We start from the raw sequence: 21,493 nt of genomic DNA, 5'->3' as shown, positions 1-21,493 counted from the left end.
ATCCAAAAGTTAGTTCTTGTGATAAAAAAAGTCGATGGCCCACGTGACTCCGCTGCTCTAAATTATGTATAAAACACGTTGAAGACTTTTAAGTAATTTTGCTTTTTACTATTTTTACTATATAAAAATGAACAAAAAAAGACCAGCAAAAAAAACTTTTTCTTCAGGTTTCTGTAAAACAAAGAAAAATAAAGAATTTAATAATAAAAAATCTATTTCTAAATTCGCTGAAGGAAATAAAAATAAACGGTTTTGCAGTGAGGATAATATTACGGAAAACTCGAGTAGTTTATGTTGCGAATGCTTTTTTTTTTTTATTTATTATAATTATATTATTAACAGAAATTGATAAAATTGAAAGTAATCCGAAGTTGCTTAAGAAAGCAAGAAAATTACAAAAACCCAACGGAAGTTTGGTCTTACTTTTTTTTTTTTAATTTATTGTAAATATAATTATATTTATAATTATTATTACTATAAATCAGATTGAACAAGCCAAGCAAATTTGGAATGATCTGCGCGTAGAAGAGTTGGAGAAAAAAAAACGCACTGATTTAATGAAAGAAATAATGATTGTTATTTCTGGCCGCATTCAACAAGTTATACAATTTTAATATAGAAAAGCTTAAAAAACAATACATTTTCTATTCTGAATATTTATAAAAATACATCACTTTGTATTTTTTATAAAGTTTTATATAAATTGTGTGATATATGAATTTCTGATTTTTGGTTAGCTTTAGTAGAATTTTTCTAAGAACTTCTTTTTTTTTTTTTAAACTATATTAAAATATTAAAAATAAAATTAAAAAAAGTTTCATTTTAAGTAACCAAAATATTAAACTATATATTTTAAATTTTTCATTTACATATTAATAGTAATTTTCTATGGTTTACTTTTTTAAAATTTTAAGCAGATGATTATAATTTAACTTTAATTTTAAATTTTTTATTAATCCAGCTTATAAAAAATTTATTTAAATTAATTAAAGTTTTGATTATAAATGATTTTAAGTTTTAGTGAATAGTTAAAAATTATTAGATTTTTAAGAATTAAAATAAATTAATTTTTTTTTTTAATTTCTAATTTTTTTGATTTTTAATATTTAAATTTATTTAAAAAAAAATTTATTTTAGTTTCTAAAATTTTAGTTACAATATTATTTTATTGCTTTAATTAAATTATTTTTTTACAAAATATTCGATTTTAAGATGGTCTTTAGGCACGACGCCGCTCGGATTATTCAGTGTTGCTTAAAATACGGCTCTAAAGAGCAGCGCTCACTTATTATTAGCGAACTTCAAGGTTTTCATTATTATTTATAATAATAACTAATTAATTTTACCATTAATAATTATAAAATAATTTGATTTTAAAGTTTTTATTATTTTTTTCATAATAATAAGTAAATTATTATTATCTATATTTCAAATATAAAACTATTATTTATATATATAAATAATATTAATAATAGTTAGAAGTAAACTGTTAATATCGATCTCCTCATTACATTTTATACTAATAATAAGTAAAATATATTATATTATCGAACTATCAGGTTTTTGTTATTAATTTATTTATTTATAAGATATATATATATAATGTATTTTAAATATAAAACATAATAATAATAAAAGTTATAAGTAAAATGTTTATAAGAGAATTTTAAGGTTTTTATCTATTTTTTATAATAATAATAAACAAAATATATTATATATAAAATTATAATAAAATTCATTATTGAAATATATATCTAATATTAATTATTCTAATTAAATGGTTATAAACGATCTTTAAGGTTTTCATAAACAAGAATTTTATATTAAAAATAATAATAGAAAATGTAGTAAAGTTGAAGAGTTTATACAATATAATTATAATTATGAACTTTTATTATCATATATTTATACATAAATTTTATAATAACTATAAATAAAACGTTTTACTTTTTTCTATATAATATATAATTATATTCATAAAACTTTTATTATTATAACTATATTTTTTTAATTTAGTTATAGTTATAAGTAAAATGTATTACGTTTCATTAATAAAAATTTTAAAAAAATTATAAAAAAGTTAAAGATAATGTAAAATATAATAATTTTATAAAACTTTTATTATATATTTATATATAAAATTCTGTAATAACTATAAGTCAAATGTATTTACTTTTTTATAATAAAAATATATAATAAAGTTAATTATGTAAATTATAATTATATTTATAAAACTTTTATTATTTATTATAAAGAATGTGCTTTCTTTTCGATCTTTCTATATAATAAAAATGTTAAAAAAATATAATAAAGTTGAATTATAATTATAAAACTTTTATTATTATATATAAAAGAATAATTAATTTATAAATTTTATAAACTTTCGATGTTTTTGTAACAATTCAACTCGAAAAATATAATAAAGTTGAATTATATAAATAATTTTATAATAATTATGAAGTAAAGTATATAATATGCGAACTTTATAATTTTTATTAAACGTGAAATATATTTAAATTTTTATTAATTTTTTTTGCTCATGATTATTTATGATTTTTAAATTATTTTTGGTTTTATTTTAGTGATTATACTTAATTATAAATTTCTTTATTTATATTTTGTTCTTATTTATTTTTCATTATAATTATTAATTTATAATTTTATTATTTTTTTTAATTTATATTTTATTATAGATTTCTTATTATTTATTTTATATTTTTTATGATAAACTATTTCCTCATTATTATTAATGATTTTTGATTTTTTTGGGTTTTTATTTTAGTGATTATATTTATATATATTTAAAATTTATACATTTTTTATTATAATTATTAATATAATATATAATTTTTATTTATTTATATTTTGTTCTGATTTATTTTTATTATAAATTTAAAGTTTTATTATTATTATTTATCTTATATTTATTTTAAGTTTTATAAATATTTTTTATTTTCTTTTATATTTTATAAGGAAAACTTTTTATTATTATTATTTTTCTATTTTTTATTTGATATTTTTTTAAAGTTTTAACATTTTATTTGTAATTCATTTGTTATTTTTATAATATTTTTTACTTTTAATTATTAGTAATTAAAATTTTTAAATTTAAAAATTATTTTGTTATTTTTTTTGGATTATTTAATATTATTTTTTTATTACTCACAAAAAAAAATTAAAAATAAAACAAAATTTGCTTTAAATATTTTTAGAAATATTTGGATTTTTTTATTTTTTTATGAGTTTTTACTTTTTTACTTTATATTTTTTTAAATTTTATTATAAAAATAATAAATAAATTTAATATTATAAACTTTTTACTTATTATTAATTCTGTTTTCTTTATTATAATAATAATTAATATGCTGAAATATTATATTTTATACCAGAAAAGCAGAACTTTTAAAGTTTTTTATAACTTTTTATATATAAGTATTTTGAATTATAATAAAATATTATTACTATTACTTTTATTTCATTATTACTATGAACAGAGCGTTTTGTTGAGCTTTTTAAGCAGAAATATTCCAAATTTCTCGTACCAAAAATGCTTAAATACGGGTTTATTATTATTTTATTGTTATTACTATTATTATATAAAAATATACCTTAATAATCTCCTTTAACCTGAGAAGTTTTAAAAAGTTTTTAATAATAACAATAAAGTAATATTTTTATTATAATAAATTCTTTAATAATAAATTGATAAGTTTATAAATTTATAAAATAAAAAGTGAAATAAAAACAATATTAAATAAGAAATTTACTATATTTAATGTTAAACAAAAGTGAAAGCATATTTTTAATGAGATATGATTATGAAATTTTAAAAGTAAGCAATAATTATATTTATTCATAAATATGAAATACTATTATTGTTTTTAAAAATATAAAGAAATCAGTACTGTTAAATTTAGAAAACTTTTATTATTAATAGAATTTTCTATCAGTAATAACATAAATAAATAAAAAATAATAAATATGATAGTATATAATTATAGAGAAAAATTAATCCACTAATATATATAAGGTCATATAATAGGGAAATATAAAAGTATATTTATATTATTATTAAAATAAATGGATATAATATTATAACTAAATAATAAATAAAGAATACTTAAAGTGTAGGAAAATTATTATTAAAAATAAAAACAGTGTAAATAAATATTAAATAATAAAAGTATATAATCGTTTTACAGAAAAATAAAAAGTATATAGTAAAAATATATTTCATTATATTATAAATAAATAAAAATAATAAAAGTTTACAAAAATAAATATTATAAAATAATTATTAAAGTATATTATAATTTTTTTATAGAGAAATAAAAAATTTATACTAATAGTGTATAAATAGTATATATAATAAATAAAAATATTAAGTATACAAGTATAAATAATACATTATAAAGAAATAAAGACATGAAGATATATCTAGTAAATATTTAAAAAATAACATTTCTTATAAAGTATTTAAGTTTATACTATAAAGAAAAAATGAAAAATATTAATAAGTATATAATAAGGAAAACTATCTATTATTATAAAGAATAATATAAACAAACAGAAAAGTAAATACATTTATTATAAATATCAGTGTTATTATTATTATTAAGAAAATATTAAATTTAATTTACAAAAAACTTTTTCAAAGCATATTCGGTTTTTCATGGGGAAAAAATTTCATATTAGTTATAGAAATTGTACTAAATTATAGTGAGCATCGTCTTCCAGTTATTTTTCCCTAGTAAAACTTTCCAACTGTTTTATATAGTCCACAAAAGGTTATAAAAGTATTTAAATTTCTTAGGGTTTAATATTTTTTATATATAGTTATGTGCTGCAACTTATGACAAAATGTTTTAAACAAGTTTATTAACAGCATTTTATGTTATAATGTTCTTAGAGGAAAAGAGAATCGCAATTTGTTAATAAGCAAAATTTACGGAAATGTTATTCAACTTTTGAAGCACTCCGTCGCTGGAAAAGTTTTATTATTATTATCATAAACATTTAAACAATTATTTATATCTCATTAAGTAGCGAATTATATATATATATAATATAAATAAAATAATACTAATTAGTAAAAAATATTATATATTATAAAAAACTTTATAATAATTTAATATAATGAAATTATAAATATTTATATTTTTTAGTAAATGATTAAAAACATTTCTTTAAATAATAATAAGTAAAAAAGTTGAAGAAAAAACCTAATGAAACTTCTAATATTATAATAATAATGAATTCCTGTTAACTATAAGCCAGCCATTAGCATATTTTATCGCAACATTGAACCAATTAAAAAGTTGATATAAATTTTTATTTACATTAAAAATTCAGTAGAAAAAAAATTGATATAAATGAAAAATACAATAAATAATATTTAAAGTTATATATAATTATATTAATATTATTAAAGTCTTTATTGTTTTCTATTGTATATTTTAATAAAAGTTATTTTCAATTAAAGTTTATAATAACTTTTTATTATGCTAATAAAAAATATCTCTAAAAAAAAGTCTATATATATTGGATGAATTTTAAAATATAAATATTAAATTAATATAATTCTTGTAGTAAATTATTTAAAAACCAATCGGCGTTTTGTGAAGTTTACAATTGACCAATAATTTGATATTTTTTATAACATATAAAGTTAACGCATTAGTAAAGTTTATATATAAAAAGGTTCTATTATGTACTTTTCGAAAGTAAAATATATTTAATAATTATAAAACATGAATAATACCTATTTTTTAAGTTTACAAGTGAAGTTTTTATTTTTTAGAGAGTATTGTTAGTAACTAATAACGTTTTTAAAAGTAAGTAAAATATACCGAAAGGAAAATAGATTTATATAAAAATAATATAGAATAATAGAAATAATATATACATTTATTAAGTTTTGCTATCACGCTGGTAAATAATTAGAAGTAAAAGAAGTTATATTTATATACTGAATGTTTATTATTATTATTAATGATAATATATTTTCCAAGCTATTACTTTTAAGAAAATAAAATAAAATAAATTTTTTAAAGAAAACTTATTAAGTAATAATTATTATTATTTATAATAATAAAAAGTTATATTTTTTTATAAAATATTATATGTATTATAATTTTTATAGGCTATAAGTAATATAAGGCAAAAAGGAACAAAAAATTTTTTATAGTTCTTTTATAAAATAGAAACAGAATTATATTTACTTTTCTTAATAAATGATATAAAGAGAATTTCTTAATATATTAAATTTTTACTTAATGAAAATAATGAAATTCTATTTTTTTGATATATATCTAAATAAAAAATTTTATACTTTTTATATAATATAAAAATATATAAGCGGAATTATATATACTTTTTTCAAACTATAAACAAGATAAAATAAGAAAACATTTTTTTAAAAAAATCTTTTACGTAATAAAAATTATTTTTTATAAAAATAAAAAGTTTTTTATTTTTCTATATTATTATTATAAAAAATGTAAGCGGAATTATATTTACTTATAAAAAATAATGAAAGATTCTTCAAACGGTTTATCTAGACTTTGCTACTGGCCAACAGCGGAATCTTCTTTTTCAAGATTTGTTGGGCCCACAATTCGCTGTTTTTAAGGTTTTGTTTTTTGCAGCCAATGCGTGAGTTGTATTTTTTATAATTTGGGTATAAAAAAAGTTGATTTTTGAATGCGACCAATGATAGCTTATATTTTTGTTTTGAACTCATGGATTGGTCGTTTTTATAACAATACCCATTTATTTTCTTAAAACAAATACCGAGCTTAAGTATTTTTTTTACTCCAATAATAAAGAAAGCTTTGGTTTCTCTTTGCAACCATTGCCGTTTTTATTTTCGTCAGTAAAATTAATAATTATTTTGACAAATTCTTAATTAATTCGTAACAAAAAAAATGAATGGATTTGTTACTTTTTATATATTTATTATGTTTATATTCATTTTTATTTTTTCTTTTAACTTTCACTATACTTTTTGTATATATTTTTTCATAGAACTGTTTTTTGAATAAAATAATTGAACTTTTATTTTCTTAAATTTTCATGATTTACTAATAAAACTTGTACAGAAAATATTACACATTATATTCTTATAAAGTTTTTATATTAAATAAAACTTTTTTATATATTAAAAGGATAAAGTTATTGACGTTGCGTTGGTATATACTTTTGAACCAGAAAATCGTCGAACTTTACTTAAACATTTAAAAAATAATATACAAACTTTACTTAATAAAGGAGTTTACGAAAATGCAATACTTCATCAGGCTTTGTATATTATTATTATTACTACTTTTAAATATAAATATTAAAAAAATATTATTTTATTATGTAATTATTATGGATAATTATATTTATTACGAACATTCGCTTTTTCTGTGGATGCCTTGTTAAATTTTATTGGTCTATTGCTTTTTGTTTGTTTTTTATGAATTTTTTGTTGTACTTTTATGTTGAAATTTGTTCTCTGCTTATTAACCAATTAACTTGCTTCTTATATTTTATTGGTCCTTACTATACATGAATATTTCTTATTATTACTATTCTTATATGATTAGTCCATTGAATTATCTATTATATTATAAACAAAATTGCGCAGGAGTTCGCTATTTTTTATAATAAACATATTTGCCTTATGACTAGACCACTCAACTCCTTGAATTTTTTATATTTATAATAATATTTTAATGTTTTTATTTATAATTTTTTCCAAAACTCTGCTTATTGGTCAATAATTATCGGGATTTTTGTTAACCCACCATTTGGGGTAAATAGTTTCCTTAAAAATATTGAACATATAATTTTTTTCATGTTTTTATTATTTATTAAATATTTTATTGTCATCACTTTTTTGATATAATTAATGCTATTCACTATCGTATATTATATTTTTAGACACTTTTATATGGAAATTGCCGATGAAAACGAGCTCAAGGAAATGGTGGGCTTTATTAAAGAAATTATTATATATATTTTACACACAGAAAAAGGCTCGCAAGTTGGTATGAAGTGCATATGGAACTCTTCTGCAAAAGTATAATACTTTTAGTTTATTATTATTATCATAATAATTATTCTTATAATTATAAGAAAATATGTATAGAAAAACTGATAGGGTCTATAATAACCAATCAAACAATAGATTGTGACTATATGTTATTTGGACCAATAATTTCTATTTTTTTACTTGTTTTAATTTATTTATTTATATATTATTATTTTACTGTTGTAATTACTGAAGGACCGGAAGATAATATTAAAGTCTTTCAAGTCTTTTATTTTTCAAATATGTAAAGAAGAATACGGCCAGCGCGTTCTTCTTGCTGCATTGGATTCTGTTGATGATACTATTCTTATTAAGCACGTCGTCATTAAAGTTATTATTATTATTATTATTATTTATTATTATTATTATTATTATTATTATTATTATTATTATTATTATTATTATTATTATTATTATTATTATTATTATTATTATTATTATTATTATTATTATTATTATTATTATTAGGAACTTTTACAATATTTAAATGAAATTATCTACCACAAAACTGCTAGAAAAGTACTGCTTTACCTTCTCGGTCATCGAGAAGCTTCTCAAATAAACAAACATATCCTTGCGAGCTTAAGTCTAGGCGATGCTAATCCGTACAGGTTTTCTTTCTTTATTTATTTATTTATTATTATTCATTATTATTATTTTATTGTTAGTAAGAAATGCATGGAAACAAGGCGAGAAGAACTTCTACGTCATCTACAAGATCCTCTAAACGAGTATTTGTGCGACCACCTCGACGATATTGTGAAGACCGGCGTCGCTTCGCAGGTGATTCTCCAGGCCGTCATTAATACGAAAGGTTTGCTCAACCTTTAGAGGACCACATGCGTATATTTTTTAACTGAGCGCTATTTCCGCTTTTTTTAAAGGAAATTCTAAGCACATGCTTGTTTCCGCCCTATTGGACAGGTGTGGCGGGGAACATTGTCTTTTGAAACACGACGTCTCTGGACTTTTAGTGAAAAGAATTATATTGCATTCTTACAATTCTAATGGTCTTGTAACATATTTATACTGCAAATAATATCGTGAGCATATTTCCCCCCATTTAAGACTTGGTGGACTTTCCCATGCGACTTTGGGAACGGCTCGAAGGCCGCCTGGCGGAGTACATTGGTAGCAAACAAGCCTGCTATACTATTGCGTCCCTTCTTTCAGAACGCTCAATGGATCTCGCAGGTTGCTCTATTTCAGTGTGATGGATTGCATTTACAATAATAATTTTATTGGTTTACAGATAGAATATGCCAGGCGTTTTCCGATATCTCATTTGACGAATACGCCACAATGCGGGCGTGTACCGGTGATCCAGCCACGAGGGTTCTCACAGCCCAAGGAGCGTTAAAAGCGGATCTGGAAAAGTTTTCGCTTTCAAGGAAAGAGACTCTTTATTTTCCTTGAAAGGACGGCAGTTATCCGCACACCGAGTTGCATTCGTTCTTGCTCGCTTGACAGTGGTTGCGATTTCCAAATGACTCGATCTGAATGGTGCTGTGGTGAACCCCGAACTTTCTGCACGCAACATGCTGAGCTCGCACGAGAATCGTCTTTCCGATTCGTTAAAAAATAAATAAAAATTCTTAATGAGATTGAACGGCATACATCACGGCGTTCCGATAAGTAGGCGGACTCCTCAAGCTGCAGGTGGACCGCCATTGCGTGTTTTCCTAATTCAGTCAAATCGTGGGGAAAAGTAAGGGTGGTCAATAGTAAATAATTCAACCAGTAGTTAGGGACCACACGTGGAGATCATGTGTGTGTGCCACTCCCGGAATGGCTTCCAACGCGGCTATTAGAGCCAAACGGTCGAATCCTGTTCGAGACAGTAATTGAAAGTTTTAGTGAAAAATAAAAAGTTTTTTTTTAATGTCTGCAGGCGGAGCAGTTACCTCGCGGCGTGCCTTCCATGAGCACCAACGTAGCGTCCTTTTTTTAATATAAATCATAATAATAATAATAATAATAAATCCAACTCTTGTTATGCTAATCGTCGTCAGCATCACAATAACAGAAAAAAGCAACGTGCAAATCGGATCCACAATTGTGAATTCTGGTCTGATCCAGAGCACTACGGAAGCTATTAAGACTCCCTAGTTGGTTGGAATTTACTAAATAATATTAAATAATTTCGTATCGCTTGCTAGCGCTTACCAGCGACTGAATGAGATCTCCAAGTACGTGAAGGTACGCGGCTCTTACATTTATGTTCGTACTATAAAATAATAATACTATAATAATAATAATAAACAAAAAAATCTACATGTCTGTCATAATTGGATCTTCAGTTTCTTCAGAATCGTGACTCGTTAAAGACCCCTCCGATTCTAAGTTTTAAATAATATAATTATATTTTATAATTTTTAAAGATTTAGATTTCAAAGATTTTAAAATCGTAAGAAAGCTTAATTAAATCTTGCCATTTGTCTCATGAATATGTGAATGATTTGAATGACGGTGGGAATGACCCTCGTCAGCGTCGTGATGATGATGAGAGTGCCCATGGGAATGGCCGTGGCCCAACGCTAAAGCCATACTAAAAAGTTTTATGAAATATAGATTTCTAAAACAGCCTTTAGAGAATAGAACAGTTTATAATAATAAACGTAAAAATCTATAAAATTTAAAATAGGATACATAAAAAGTTTAAAGATTAGAACTTAAAATTTATTTTAAGTATAAAAGTATAAATTTAATGAAAACCGTATTTAAAAAAAGTTCTAAAAAATTAAGACATAAGTTATTAAGTAGAAAAATATAAACTTTAAATAAATGATTTATACAATATGTTCGCGCAAAGACCGCACGCTGCTGTGATAAACATAATTTTGCCATTAACAATTTTCCGGTGAATTAGCCTTAAAACAGCCTCATATACAAGAAATCCTTTTTTTTGAAGTAAATTTAGTAAATAAATAAAACTAAAACTAAAACAATAGTAAAAATACAAACCTGTAAGTAGCCAGATAAGAAAAACGGAAAAAAGAGCTCCAATGATTTCTAATATTAAGAAAATGTTAAAATTTAATTTCTAATTAAATCATTTGGGGACTCTTGCCTGCTCTATGATAACCAAACGATAATTTTTGTGTTGCTGGACGCCCTTTTTGTATTATAAATAAAGAAGTTGATTGTTTAAAGCAGTTATAATAATAAAAACCAGCAATCCAAAGAGAAAACAAGCTGATAAGCATACTAGCAAAATCACTCAGCAAGTGAGCAGCGTCGGTCATTATAGCTAAAGAGCCCGATAAGTAACCTCCTACTATTTCTCCAATCATAAATACAAAGCAAGTAAATGCTGCCATTAACAATTTATTTCTAGCCGACTTTCTCCCTTTATCTATAGACCAAATTCCATTATTAACTGTTGCGTTTTCAATCACAGTGTCTTCATTTTAAGCGAATTATAAAGTAATAAAACTAATATCAGTTAAAAACTATAACATTCCAAAACTACCATAAGAACTATTCGGTGAGTCTTCAATCAGCGGTCTACTCTCAGCGTCAACCAACATAATTTAGAATATCTTTAAAAACACTAACAACAACGCCAAACTTAAAAAATAAAAAACTATCGTGCAAGGTGCACGCTTTTCCCCTAATTAATATACATAATATCATATGCTAAGCCAATGCTAGAATTTGGTTAAGTGCGTGTTCTGCTGGATGGTTTCATATCATTGATAGAATTTATCAGCATTCTAATAGTTAAAATTGTAAATCAAATTAATACAAATCATTATATATTTATTTTTCTAAAAAAAAGAAATGAAAAATTTGCTAACATGAATTACTGGTTTCGTTTATGGGTGTGACAGGTTTATTTCCTAAAGTTTGTAATAAAAATGTTCACAATTAGAAAGTGTTAAGAAAACTTTTGCAAGTGTAACTAAATAATAAAGAAGTATATATTAAATAATAATTAATAATGCATTATGTAGATTTATTTGCGAAATATCTTTTTTTTTCAAATACAATTAACCCTGATAATATAAAAACTTGGTTTTACTATTTAATAAAGACTTTTTTTTTATACACCCTAATGTTAAAACTAATTTTTTTCTTAAATGTTCGATTTATTTGTACCCAGAAGAGTGCCTTTGCACCTTTTTGAAGCGCATATGAGGATATTCAAGAAGGTTTATAATTAAAAGTGAAAATTGATCCTGGGTTAGTTCTGAGACAGTTTTCATAGGACTCGATGTAGCAAAAAACAAAAAAAGTCCCCTAGTGTTGGTTTAAGTTGTTACTCAAAGGTAGATAGGTTTTAAAAATGATTTCATAATTAAAAACGTTATGCAATGTGTGTGTAGCCATTAACGTAGTTGTATAAACATAGTAGTTTTTACAGTGCTCATCAAATATATGCTGGGTGTTTTACAACTACAAATTCGTAATCATTTTAATTTTGCCTTATTTGAGCGATTTTCCTTCATTCGTGGACCTTAAAATGTACTTTCCAGCAAAATTAAGTTAAAATGCTTTTTTCTACTAAAAAGCGTGTTTTTAAGATGTTTGTTGACTTATAGGTGAAACCTTTATTTCTTAACCCTTATTCGAACAATATAATCTGTTTTAATATCTATACTTTTCTTTAAAATTAAATTTAACTTGATGCTTTATGTACGCCCAGTGACATTTATAGGTTCTAATGTATTATAAAGGGTCTAATAGGCTATGACTGGATAAAGGCTAAATACTTCACTTGAAAAGGTTTATACATATTGCTTATTGTTGATGACTAACTCAAGAGAATTGGCAGTTTTTTAGGAGGTGTGGACAACACTCAAAAGGTCGAGGTCAGATATTTAGAAAGTGAATCCTTCTTTGAACTCGAATTATTACATCCCTTATTTTTGTTTGTACAATTTATAGTGGAACCCGCTGACTTAAAAGTTCAGTAGATGGTGTTTTATTGTAAGTTCCAACGAAGTAGTTGTACAAAATTATTAAATCTTTTTGCTTTTTTAAGCGAAATATTTCATTGCTCCGCTGCCGCCAGTTAATTTATTGTTAACAGTTCTTAAATGCCTACGTCCTTAATGAATAAGCGACTGGAATAAGCAAACCACCCCCAGTCAAGTCGTTTGCGTGATGAATATAATTTAACTAACGATTAATGATTTCTTTTTTTCTTAATTTTTAACTATTGTTGACTGTACTAGTCGAAAAAAATATATATCTACACGAAGGAAACTTGAGAAGTTTTAGAGACCACAAGTTGTATGAGTAGTTGAAGTTTGCTAACCTGACTGAACGCCAAAGAATCTGTTTATAATTAGTTAAATATATAAGCGAGTTGGTAGCAATAACTTCACCTCCCCTTTAAGTAGAAAGCTGGGTGTCAAGCCCCCTAGGCGGGCGGTACTGCGGACATCCGTCTCCAGGGGCCAGGACTTGTGTGATAGGGTGTAAGCTGAGGTTACAAGGGTTTTCCACTCAAAGGAAGATCGCCTTTTTCATTATACTCTGCAAATTGAAAATTATACAAGGGGTGTTTTCATAAAAACTTAAAAGTCCTCATAAGTGGTGTTAACCCCTTATAGGTTACTGGTAACGATGTGGTCCAGTTGTCGCCTATGTTCATACTGCACGAGTAGGTCTATGGAAATTGACCCTGAACGCCATGCTCGGTCTCTAGAACAAGCTCTAGTAAGTTTGAGTACCATGTTCTAACGGATTAGGCAACAACCAACAAAATATAAAAAAGTGGTAAATTTAGTTACCAGTGCACGTAAAACAAATCTATTTTAAGCCCCGGAGTTTTACCCATTAAAGAGTTAAGTTCGTTGCTATACATACTAACCCTTAAGTGGATCTCTTTGTCCACGTTATATTAAATTTCGGTCGTTATGTTAAAATATATGAGTAAAAGCATTTACAGACTATAGCAGTTAAATAGGCTTGTTTGCCTTTTGTTTTAAAGTATACGATCCTTAGCAGCTATATTAAACTTCCTACAAGTTGCGGCCTAAAAACACGATAAAAAAAAATTAAAACAAATGCCAGTTTAGAATTACAACTTCTCCAATTCTTAGTAATAAGGAATGTACTTTTGCAATAAAATATAAAGTCTTGTGCTAACGCCAATATTAAGTATAATTAATGGTATACCTGGGCAAAAAAGTACAGTCTATTTTACTGGTTTACAAGTTACAGGGATCTATGCAGTAAAACTTGTTTAATTATTCAGATAGTGATATCTTTTCACCTTTACCCTATTACAAATAAATACTAAAATCACAAATTACACTATTTTTTTATTGAAAATTGCTTATGTGAATACAAATTATTAAATATATTTAATAAAATGAACTCTTACGAAGGTAAAAAATTACATTAATGTGAAAACAAAAATGACGTGCTTTATTAATTTTAACAAAGCTATTATTTGGTAAAGCTTAAAGTAAAAAAGTAATTTCTAAGTTTATTGAAGTCTTCACTGTAAAATACAGAATAGCAATCATGGTTCATATAATTTATAACAGCCTTTAACGCCGGAAAAACTTCCATTAACGTATTGTGAAAAACCGTTGAACCCAATACATCGTCATATGGAAAAAGTGCGTTGTTGGTGTGTTCCTCTTTTAAAATACTACCGAAAAAGCCATTGTCTTTTTTTAAGTTTTCAAGAATTTTATTACTCAGTGTTTTAAAAAATTCATTTTTTCTATGAGTGGCAAATATATTGTTAGCAACTCTAAATTCAGTAGAGCTCTCTGATGTAGTAATTTTGTCCGGGTATCGCAGTAGAACATCTTCATTCTTGGCAAAAATACGTTTGGTTAAGATTACTTGCGAAGCTTCTAGGTCATGATCCAAAAAAATGCCATAATTATTGTACATTATCTGATACTTCATAATGTCGTGTGACGCTTTATAGTTAAATTTTTCCCTGGCAGCCTCGTAATACTGACTTAATTCGTCATTTTCGAAAAAATGACGTAGTAAAGGATCATTTCGTACATTGTTACACTGAACTTTCATGTAGCGAAATCCTTCGTTATCAATATAATCATGGAGCTGTTTTTGCAGTGAGTCAATAATATCGTAATGTACTATTAAAGTCTCCGAAGAAGGAGGTAGATTCCGAAAAGTTTTTAAGAAATTACGCATACTCTCTACATCCTGAACGAAAAAATGCATTTTGTTTTTGATTAATTCCCTAGATTGAGGAAGAACTCTTAATAAAGAAGGAATAGGAAAATAAGTAACCTTTCCTTCATCAACAACTAAATTAAATTCATTTCTTGCTCTCTCTCTCCACTCACCATTTTCCAAAAGTATAGGACGACCTAATTCCATTTTGAAAGAAGAGTAGCATTTATATCTTCTCCAACTTTTTAATTTGATATCATAAATAACCTTTCGCATTATATTGTTAATAGTTACGAAGTATTCTCTGGAAAATAGTTTACCGCCTTCTTTAGATTGAATATTTACCATGGTAGCAGAAAGAGTGTGCGTATAAGGGAAGTTTTCACCAAGCTCCTTCTCTAAAATTTGAACACCTCCCTCACCAAAATAAATTTTCATGCCTGTACTTTGTACATTGGTTATGGTATTTTCACTTTTTTTAAAAGAAAAGAGTTCTCTTACATTACACCCTGTAGGAAAGACAATATAATTTTTATTTTCCGTAGTAATGATTTGAACGTTGTTTTGAATCATCAAATCCTTCTCTGCAGGATCTAGGGATAAGAAGGGAAAAACAATTTGGTCCTTTTCTAATAATTTTACATTGTTTTCGTATTTGTTAATACCTGTAGAGCTTAACTGTTCAAAATATTTAGCTACCTTTTGGTAAGTCTCTCCAGTAATTTTCATCCCCTTACCTTTTATAGATGAATAGTACTTTAAGTATTCCCTATACTTGGGTATACTCTCTTCTAAGCTTTGCGTGAAAATGGGGGCATAATCATCAATAGACTCTCCCCTACTTCTGACCTTTTTCAGGTTATCGAGAAAAGATTCTAGTACTAAAGGTTGTTCTTCCCCTCCTCTAATTTTGGAAGCTATTACGTCTCTGGGGACCACGTACTTTTGAGAAACTTCGTCAAAAACTGGTGTTTGAAATAATAGTCCGGTTTCATCGGGGGCCAGTGAGCGGTAAAATATGTCTGCAGGCACGTGAACGTTATTAGTAGGAAATATCCCTTCATAGAATTTGCTTAACTTAAGACGCATTAGATCAGAAACAAGGGCTTGACGCCCCTCTTCCATATAAGTTTTAAGCTCCTCTTCGAAAAATTCTTTTATATCATCAAAGTTTTTTAGGTTTATAACGTTGACATTGAAATATTCGATTTTTTCTTTAAAAATTTTCTGGAAAAATGGTATTTCCCCGTAAACAAATAAGTAGAGACGCTTTTCACGAGTAACAGGGGCCGAAAAAGTAGCGGCTTTGTTAAATTTTCCTAATACCTTAATCGCAGATTCATCGACGCCTTCTATCAGAAGAAAATTTAAGATTCCTGGCACTTCTCCTATGCTACCACCAGAATTAAGTAGTTGTAAATCCCAATTAAGTTTTGCGTGAGTCAAAAAGTTATTTTTAACTGGAAAGGGTGATTCTTCAACTACTTCTACCCACTCGCCGTCAACAGAATATTCTAATTGCTTAGTACTTCCCTCTAGATACCAATTTTCTCTAATACTGTTGAAGCAAACGGTTCTTATCTCACCTTTGTATAGCACTGTATACTTGTTTTTCCTAAATACTATTCCAGTAATATAGTCACCATCTTCAGTACCCTCTATTTTATCAAAAGAAAATAAGTTTTCTCGTGAAGCAGTTAAATCATTTATGTAGGACTCATCTGGTACTATTATAGGTCGTTCAGCAGAAAGTTCTACTAACTTTCTTTCAGGCGTTACACCCAAAATATTGGAGGTAGATCGGGCATCTGCGTACCTGTAGCGATTAAGATAGCTATCAAAGACAACATAGTTTAACTCCTTCCTGTTATTAATTATTTTGTAAGGCCTTTCGCCTTTAGGTAAAATAGGTTCGATTTCAGAGGGTCCAAATAATTCGGCTATAAAAGAGGAATCCTCCTGCTCCTTCAGCTTTCTTATTTTTGTGGGTGGGGGGCTATCCTTCCCACCTCCCTTAAGTGCTAAGGTGTCCCAGAGTTCAGCGTTTTTATTATAATAAACAGTTTTACCGGTGTTCATAACATTCTTAATATTGCCATTTTCTATTTCAAAACTATACAAGGATCCTCTCAACCCGTTGTTGACGCTGTCTACCAGGTATTGCTGGCCTTCCATAGTAATGATTTGTTTACCTATGGAAGAGGCCTGTGAATCTAAATCTAAATATTTTCGAAATTCCTTCGCAGGTTTGTTGAACTCATTATCTTTTTCAACCTCCAAACTGTAGGAAATTTGATTTGAATCTTTAATAGCTTCACCGTTGTAGTTGTTTTGCAGTAAACGCTCAGCCTCTTCAGTTTCAAACTTTAGTAGCTCTTTCTCTTTTGTAGAAAAAAAATTGTTTACTTTAGAGTATATACTTTTCGACAGTCTGCTTGCTCCTGGAACAGTTGGGACAGCATTTAATAGGCCAAAAAAAAAACGCTTTCCTCCAACATCTTTCTCTTGAACAAAATCATCAATGGCTATGCCAATTTGGATCAATCCTTGGGCCATAAATATAGCGTCATCGACCATTACTTCTGGGAAAATTAGAGCAAAGGGAAGAATAATGGTGCTAACTACATCCATTAATCCAAGTATATGTTTCTTAGCTACATCTCTGTTGGAAACAATCATTTTTGGAATGTCTTCCATACTTTTTAACTTAATTCTTGAAGACATGGTGTCAAAAAGAATACATCCGGAAGGATAGGGACCTTCAAGTTTAAATATAACATCAGTATTATTAACAGGATCATAAGAGGAAATTTTCTTTAATGTATACTCAAGGTCGTAGTACCACGTTGTAGCTTGTACATCCGAGAGCATGAATTGGGACAGCAGCATACGTCTCTTACTTTCGTTTTTGCTTTGCTTTATAAACCATGCTTTCATTTCAGTCATATTGGAAAACTCATGTATAGGTGAAGAGTTCCCACCAACATATAGAAGCATATGCCGGTCGGTAGTGTTTATTATGCATACTATATTAGTGGCATAGACAATTTTGCTTAAATTAAAAAAAGTATATTTTAAAAGTCCTAAAAAGTAAATTTCGAGGTTTCCGCTTCCATATGCGGCATGAAGCGCTAAAGATGCAGCCTTCTCACTTAAACTGCCTTCCTTGAGTTGGTAGATTATACTCTGTACAAATGACAGGCGCAAGTATTTAGAATAATTGATAATATTTTTTTTCCAGTAATCATCGATGTACTGTTTATAAATAGTATCAAAATCAATCTTTTCAGCAATTTGTATAATTTTTGTATAAGGTATATCTATTTGGGTTTGCTTCGTAAAATCTAGACTTTTATTAGTTAGGAACATGGAAGTATAGAGGTGATATTTTGTGTCCCTATAAAAAATTGATTTCTGCGTATACCAATAAGTATTTGGGCTAGAAAGACCTACATGTTTACATGATAGAGGTTTAATATCGAAAGTAAAGTTGGGAACTTCAATATCATCAGAATCTAGCATTGTGATATCTGAAAGACCGCATGGGTCAATAGTCTCAGTGACCTCTTTTCTATCCCAGGCATTTTTTAAAAAGGAATGGGCTAGGCTATCCTCTATGGTGGCGGAGCACACCTTTTCCTTAGATTCATTCGAGTAGATAAAACTAACATATTTATATTGATATGCATCGATGGACTTGTTTACTTCTTTAAAAATATTTTCTTCTAATACAATCTTCGCTTTTTCTAATGGAGATTTAAAAATTTCAAAGGGAATGGCCCCTATCAATTTAAAAGCTGTTAATTTCTTGTCAGAAGTGCAGTGTAAAGTGCAGTTGTTTACCTGCGACGGTATAAAACTCGAGTCGTAATGCCAATAGGAAGCATAAGACGAAAAAATCTAAATTATAGCATAGTGTTAAACTTTTATTGTACAAACAAAACAGAACTAGAAACCCATCGAGAGCATGAGAGCGGACCAACAATCCTTCAAACAATTGTGAAGCCTTTTATAATATTTTAACCGTAAGAAAAAAGGCATAATTAATAAATAATTTAAATTTTCTTGATATTTACTATAAAAGAAAAATGAGTTTTTGGTGTGTAGTATTGAAGGAGACTGTAGCTTTAAATATAATCTAAAAACTTAAGAAATTAGAGATATAAAGTTGTAATACGTACCCTTATGAATATTCAAAGCTATAAATGACATATATATTATGTTTATAGTTTGTAAGAGAATGCTAATTATATTTTAACGATTAAAATTAATCACTTTTAAGATTACTGAATTTCAATGTTTTTGTAGTAGCTTTAAGGAGATGGGCGCATTAATTAATTTTATAGCTATCTAATAAATGTACGTCCGATGTAATAAAATCTGTTTTGTTTAGGGCAAAAGTTATTTTTAAAAAGTCACATTTGAAGGATATAAAAAGCAAGTTAATTATTATAGATAAAATTTCTTATTATATTACTAGAAAGTTTGCAGTACTTTCGGTTATCGAAGTGATGTAAGAAATTTCATGTTATAGAAGAGTCTTTAATAAAAAAATCTTTATTATTTATATATATTTTTTAAATGTTTTTAAATACATAAAGTATGCAAGGAAAACATTACTTAGGGATACCTTTTTTAAAAATAAAAAATAATCTGGAGGACCGACTTTGGGAAGGTTAGGAATTAATATATTACAGAGCTAAAAGCTAAAAAAAAGTATATGATGACTGTGTTAGTAAGGATTACATGAATAAATTAGTTTGGTAAAGTATTTTAAAATAAAAGCGACAAGAAAAATTCAGATTCCTTTTATATATATCTCGAAAACAATAATGACATCTTTGGGCCTAAGAGAATAACATTTTAGCTTCCTGTAAAAATATATACAACGAAGAGGCTAATAACATTCTTTGCAGAAGCTATTATAACTTACGTTTTTGCTGTCATTAAGCTATTTGGACATAGTAAAAAGAGGTGTCCACTAAAAAGAAAAAGAAATCTTGCGATTTTGAATTTTATTAAAAGCTAAGTTAGATTAGGTTTGACAATATTGTTAAACTGTTCTGGGGCACGTAAATATACTTATAACAGCACATTCCTTGACAGCATCTCTAAAGCATAGTACAAAGCAATAAAGAAAAAAATTTTTGTTTTCCCATTCCTTTATTACTTGTTATTAAAAATGCCTTACAATAATCTTAAATAAATAAATAAACATGACTAGTTTTAAAAATCAATACAGGCGCATTATTATTCAATTCAAACAAAAATAATTCTCATAGTTGTATCACTAAAGAAACGCAAGAATGCATTTTTATTTTTAATTTTTAAGTGAGTTTCTGTGCTTACGGTAAGGAGTCGTTTTAAAATATAATTATTAACTTTTGGTCACATTAAAAAATTTAAATAGTGTAAATTTTTTGTCCTCTGCTTCATATTGTTCCCATAGTTTTAATAAAGTTGCAAACCAATCGATGAAAAAATACTAGAGATATACCCAACTATTTGTAGTCCGACAGACTTCCTGCTGGTTTAAAGGTGAGAGCCTCTAGAAAATAAAGTAAAAGCTATCCTCTAAATTATAACAAAAATTGTTAAAACTTTTCTAAGTAATAATTATTTTTAGGGAGGCTATCTTTTATATATATATTATTTTACAACAGACTAACATTTGTTCTCAGTCACCCGGAAATGCTTACGTTTGTTGAGGTAAGGATCCCAGTCCATAAGTACTAACACAAATTACCATTTTAGGCCAATTTATGATTATTATTGATCATTTTTTGCTTAGTGGTTAGTAGATCATGAAGTCCACGAAAAATAAACTGGCAGTAATGATAACTTTTTATTGCTTTTTTGCTTTAGTCACATCTGCACATCTCTCTCTTTCTTTATATATATATATACATTTGTTTACAATTAATTTCAAATGGCTTAAAGGTTTAGGTACCGGTCGGTAAAGGTTTAAATACCCTAACAATGTTCGCCCTTAATTTACTTTAATTTTTATGTGGTTTCCTTGGCGGTTCCACTATTTTTTTGACCACATCACTTTTTTAGAAGAAAAGAACTAACAGGTTTTTACAGTAAAGCTTAAATAAAGGTAATAAAAACAAGTATTAATAATAAAAACATATTTTAAAATAGGTAACAAAATACAGTTTAATTATAAGGCAAACACGTAGTCATACATGTCTTTAGTTATGAAGAAAGTAAACACTTTTGAACAGGCTAAAAATTTGATAGTTTCATCACTCAAAAAAACAATAACGATTTTTAACTTTGAATTAAAAGACAGTCAGA

The 21,493-nt window shown here is 26.3% G+C and overlaps 2 protein-coding genes and 1 long non-coding RNA gene across 4 annotated transcripts; 2 read left to right on the top strand and 1 right to left on the bottom strand.

The window, feature by feature from the left end:
- The first annotated feature begins 523 nt into the window (after positions 1-523).
- LOC135120992 (uncharacterized) lies at positions 524-3,561 on the top strand. Its single transcript, XR_010278814.1, has 3 exons — positions 524-599; positions 1,213-1,306; positions 3,495-3,561. It is a non-coding gene; the product is annotated as an uncharacterized LOC135120992 (long non-coding RNA).
- Positions 3,562-8,019: 4,458 nt separating this feature from the next.
- LOC135120995 (pumilio homolog 3-like) lies at positions 8,020-9,496 on the top strand. The gene is made up of 7 exons (XM_064045314.1): positions 8,020-8,065; positions 8,273-8,407; positions 8,546-8,688; positions 8,746-8,891; positions 8,962-9,087; positions 9,146-9,271; positions 9,330-9,496. The coding sequence occupies exons 1-7, from the start codon at positions 8,036-8,038 to the stop codon at positions 9,491-9,493; spliced, it is 870 nt and encodes a 289-aa protein (XP_063901384.1). The 5' UTR covers positions 8,020-8,035; the 3' UTR covers positions 9,494-9,496.
- On the bottom strand, positions 9,345-11,636 carry LOC135120994 (proton-coupled zinc antiporter SLC30A2-like). 2 transcript variants are annotated; one of them, XM_064045312.1, is made up of 13 exons: positions 11,550-11,636; positions 11,250-11,480; positions 11,148-11,192; positions 11,042-11,089; positions 10,873-10,975; positions 10,510-10,625; positions 10,353-10,416; positions 10,244-10,304; positions 10,066-10,182; positions 9,982-10,018; positions 9,816-9,905; positions 9,695-9,759; positions 9,345-9,639 (listed from the first exon to the last, which is right to left on the bottom strand). In XM_064045312.1, exons 1-13 carry the CDS (start codon positions 11,605-11,607, stop codon positions 9,505-9,507), a joined length of 1,170 nt encoding a protein of 389 aa, XP_063901382.1. In that variant the 5' UTR covers positions 11,608-11,636; the 3' UTR covers positions 9,345-9,504. The 2 variants fall into 2 exon arrangements, with proteins under 2 accessions (XP_063901382.1, XP_063901383.1); XM_064045313.1 differs by having other exon boundaries at positions 10,244-10,286.
- Positions 11,637-21,493: the final 9,857 nt, after the last annotated feature.

This window comes from Zophobas morio, unplaced genomic scaffold, assembly GCF_036711695.1.
Source record: "Zophobas morio isolate AGI-343-1 ecotype UQ-CSIRO unplaced genomic scaffold, CSIRO_AGI_Zmor_V1 ptg000476l, whole genome shotgun sequence".
Taxonomy (NCBI): domain Eukaryota; kingdom Metazoa; phylum Arthropoda; class Insecta; order Coleoptera; family Tenebrionidae; genus Zophobas; species Zophobas morio.
The sequence above is the reverse complement of the archived record's forward strand: the minus strand, read 5'-3'. Positions and strand labels throughout refer to the sequence as shown.